At 39.4% G+C, this 3,614-nt stretch overlaps 1 protein-coding gene across 1 annotated transcript; it reads right to left on the reverse strand.

Annotated features, from left to right (window-relative positions):
- Positions 1-1,215: 1,215 nt before the first annotated feature.
- Positions 1,216-2,566, reverse strand: LOC125475515 (ethylene-responsive transcription factor TINY-like). The gene has a single exon (XM_048580322.1). The coding sequence runs from the start codon at positions 2,273-2,275 to the stop codon at positions 1,517-1,519; it is 759 nt and encodes a 252-aa protein (XP_048436279.1). The 5' UTR covers positions 2,276-2,566; the 3' UTR covers positions 1,216-1,516.
- Between the last annotated feature and the right edge of the window lie 1,048 nt (positions 2,567-3,614).

Below are 3,614 nucleotides of genomic sequence, written 5' to 3' on the forward strand. Positions count from 1 at the left end.
TTGAAACATCTGGGACGTTAGCTGTCAGTTAGTAAACACTGAGATCCTTAGTCGTTAACTGCAGATCCAAAGATTCACTGTTCCAGACTTCCAGTGCATATCACAACGGAGATTAGTAGAATTTTGCAGATTCATAATCAAAAGATGGTTTTGTCTTCCGCAGCAAAGGAGAAAGAGGGCAAATATCATGGACTCTGGCTTTTCTGGCAAAGCTGTCATTTTCCGCACCACAAAAACAGAAGAGAGGTCGAAAAATCAGTGGACCGATAGAGCTAAACTGTCATGAATTGCAAAGGGAACGGATGAAGATAAGTTTAAAAGGCGAAAGCAGCGAAATAAGCTGAAAGCAGGCCAATTTGCTTTTACTCCATTTATGGTAAAAAAATAATTAGCTGTCACTGTCACTGTCCCATCCACAGCTCATCATGTTTCACCATGCATCAGCCAAAAAATCTCTCTTTCAGGAACTGGAGTCTCTTAAAAAAAAAAAAAAAAAAAAAAAAAAAAATTAAAGAGAGGACTCTTCCTTTTCTTGTAGTGTCCCTGTTGTTGTTCGTATTATTGTATTATTCATTTGGATAAATAAATGAAGAGGAGGACCTTTATTTAGTGGCTAGTTAGAGTTACATCACCAATCCCATTTTCTCTCTTCTGGACTTATTCTTGCACGGTGGTGTTTAATTTAAGGACCCAACTAAAGGATTCTTGCATACAGCTGGAGGTATATTCTGTTTTTCATACAACACTCCAATAAACAGGAGATTTTGTATTTAGTCGAAGATATATCATGTTGTATTAATTTTGTATTTAGTCGAAGATACATCATATCTTAATCCAACGCTTCGATTACAGTGTCTCGTGATGAATGTTGTAGAAACATACTGAATAATCCAGCACTTCCCATGTCACTCCAGTCACAGGGTCTCGTGGCGAGTGCAATTGAAGGAAATGGATGGATCATCCTGGTCCTATGACACTACAGTCATAGGGTCTCGTGACGAGTGTTAATGAAAGAGACGAGATATATTTTCGCAATTACAGGACAAATTCGGTCAATAATGGATCAAAACGTGTAAGGAACTAGTGGCATTTCACTATTAATAGACCTGAAACTCGATGAATTTGCAAATTAGGACAAGAATTCCAAGAAATGAGTACGGAATGAAAGTACTTTTGGGTGCAATTAGTTTGATGTTAAAATTGGATCAGAAAAAGGAAGAGAAAGACAGAGGCTTTATTCCATTTGCATCAAAGTCGCCAACCAAAGGGAAAGAAAATGTCTCATGGCACTTGCTTTCCATCCTAAAAACAGAGGAGAGTACTAAACTGTACAATTACACAAGACAGAGGACAAAGTAAAAAGTAGAAGAGAGATTATCAGAATTTAAGCCCTTCACATTTAAAAGCCAAAAGAGCCAAAAAAACTGAAAAGCAAAACAAGAAAAAAGAGAGAGAGATTAAGATGATTTACACAAAACTATTAATTAATTAACATCTAATTAGCAGTTAGAAACTGCTAATTATTATAGTCCCATAACAAACCCTCAAACCCAACTGAACTCGCCGCCCCCAACTCACCGCATTCGAACTCCTCAACGCGCTGCAGCCACGGCGGCGGATAAACCCATTGGTCCTCCGACTCCACAAACACGAACTCGCTTCTCAACTCGGTCGACTCGTAACTCAGACTCGGCAACTCGACGATCTCGCTCAGCTCCTCCGACTCGGTCGACAGGTTGTCTATAGCCGAGACGAGCGAGGACAGCGACGAGGAGGAGGAAGAGGAGAGTATGGACGGCGACATTGACCGGATGGAGTCGAACTGATGCATTTGGGCGGCTTTGGTGGCGGCGGCCTGGACGTCTCTGGGGGCGAGAGAAACCGGGCGAGGCAGCGAGTTGGAGAGCTCCGGGAAGTTGAGAATCGCCGAGTTGCCCTTGATGCTCAAGGCGGCGACGTCGTGGGCCCGGGCGGCCATTTCAGGAGTCGGGAAGGTGCCGAGCCAAATGCGCGATTTCTTGCGGGGCTCGCGGATTTCGGATACCCATTTGCCCCAGTTCCTCATTCGGACCCCACGATAAACCGGGTGCTTGCTGGAGTCTCTGACCCGTTTGGCATTGTTTTTGCTGGGTAAGTCGGTTTCTTGGTGAATTGGCGAGCTGGGTTTTTGTGGGTTTTGGTTTTGGAGTGAGGAAGGCGAGGAAGGAGGCGATGCGGAAGTGGATGAGTTGGAGGTGCTCTCAGTTTCTGAACTTTGGGGTTGATCAGCGCTCATTGCTAACGGTGCCTTGTACGCGTTTGTGGAATGCCTCAATGAAAAGACTCTGTATTTTGTGGTGAAAGAGAGTAGCACTGCTTTTCTTTAGCAGGGGAATGGAAATGGAAATCAGAGCATGCAAAGTTATGGAGGAGAGGTTTTAATTATTTCTCCTTTTTTTTGTATTTGATATCTTTTCCCAACGAGCCATCCAACACTTATAGAGAATGAAAGAGAGAGAGAGAGAGAGAGAAAGAAAGTGACAAACAAGAAATAAGGGGGGAGAGAGAGAGAGACTCCTTTAGGGAAATGGTACGCTGTGGTCGCCTTCCTCTAGCAGCACCTCGCAAGCCATTTATTCGTGGTTTTTCACCCATGTTTCCCTGTTCATTTATCCCTTTTTAACTTCCTCTTTGTCGACCTCCTTACCAAGTTAATCCTCATAGATTAGGGTTTTGTTTTGTTTTGTTTTTTTTTTTTAATACAAACAATATTCTTACTCTAAATTCAATGGCGTAGGCGTAGCCAGAAATTATTTGAATGTAATAATTTGAAGCAAAAACAGAATGATACACATAAAGTTATTACATTGAAGTTTTTATGTATAATAGTAAAAACTTGAATAGTAAAAACTTGAATGTAATAATTTGACGCAAGAATTTTATGTTATGTTTTCTAGGTTTCTAGCTTTCAAAGCTTTCAAGTGAATAAAATAAGAAACTATTTGTTATATGGAAGTTTTAATTTATTATTATTAAATATAATATTAGTTAAAGTGATGAGTTTATTTAACATCTATTAGCTCTAATTATTCTTAAAAAAGGCTTACTAATAAAAAAATTTCATTTCTTATGTGAAATATGACAATTAAAAATCATAAACTAACCTAAAAATTAATATTTTTAAGCTTGAAGAACCAAACTCTCCCTATGCTATAGCCTAGGAGAGCCTTGTACTTGGCTCCTCCCTTGTCTAAACTATCTTAAGGGGAGGAGGAATGGTATAATTTAACAGAAAATCCGTAACCACATGGGCAATTAATACCACTTGTGTAGTTGGTTGATAGATTACAGTTACGAAACTCTAAAACTAGTATGCGCTACTAATTTCAATAGTCTAGCAACATAACATATCGTATTTGGAAAAATTTCTCTGAATGTATTTGTATAAAAAGTCAAATTCTTGGATTTATTTTCTTGATCAAATTGAAATTTTAATTAGTATTTAGCTGGGGATTGTTGGAGAGCTTGCATTATCTTCTTCCTCCTTTTCGACCTCTTTACCTGGTAATCCATGTAGTTATAGATATAAGATTACGTTCTCTAATCAGATGTCAAAAAATGTGAGTAAACTCTAG

Source organism: the organism of the source record quoted next, unplaced genomic scaffold (genome assembly GCF_019419815.1).
Source record: "Pyrus x bretschneideri cultivar Hongxiangsu unplaced genomic scaffold, Pyrus_bretschneideri_v1 Contig15, whole genome shotgun sequence".
NCBI classification, from domain to species: Eukaryota; Viridiplantae; Streptophyta; class Magnoliopsida; order Rosales; family Rosaceae; genus Pyrus; species Pyrus x bretschneideri.

Coding starts and splice junctions, on each gene's coding strand:
- LOC125475515 (XM_048580322.1), bottom strand. CDS start 2,275: ATGAGCGCTGATCAACCCCAAAGTTCAGAAACTGAGAGCACCTCCAAC.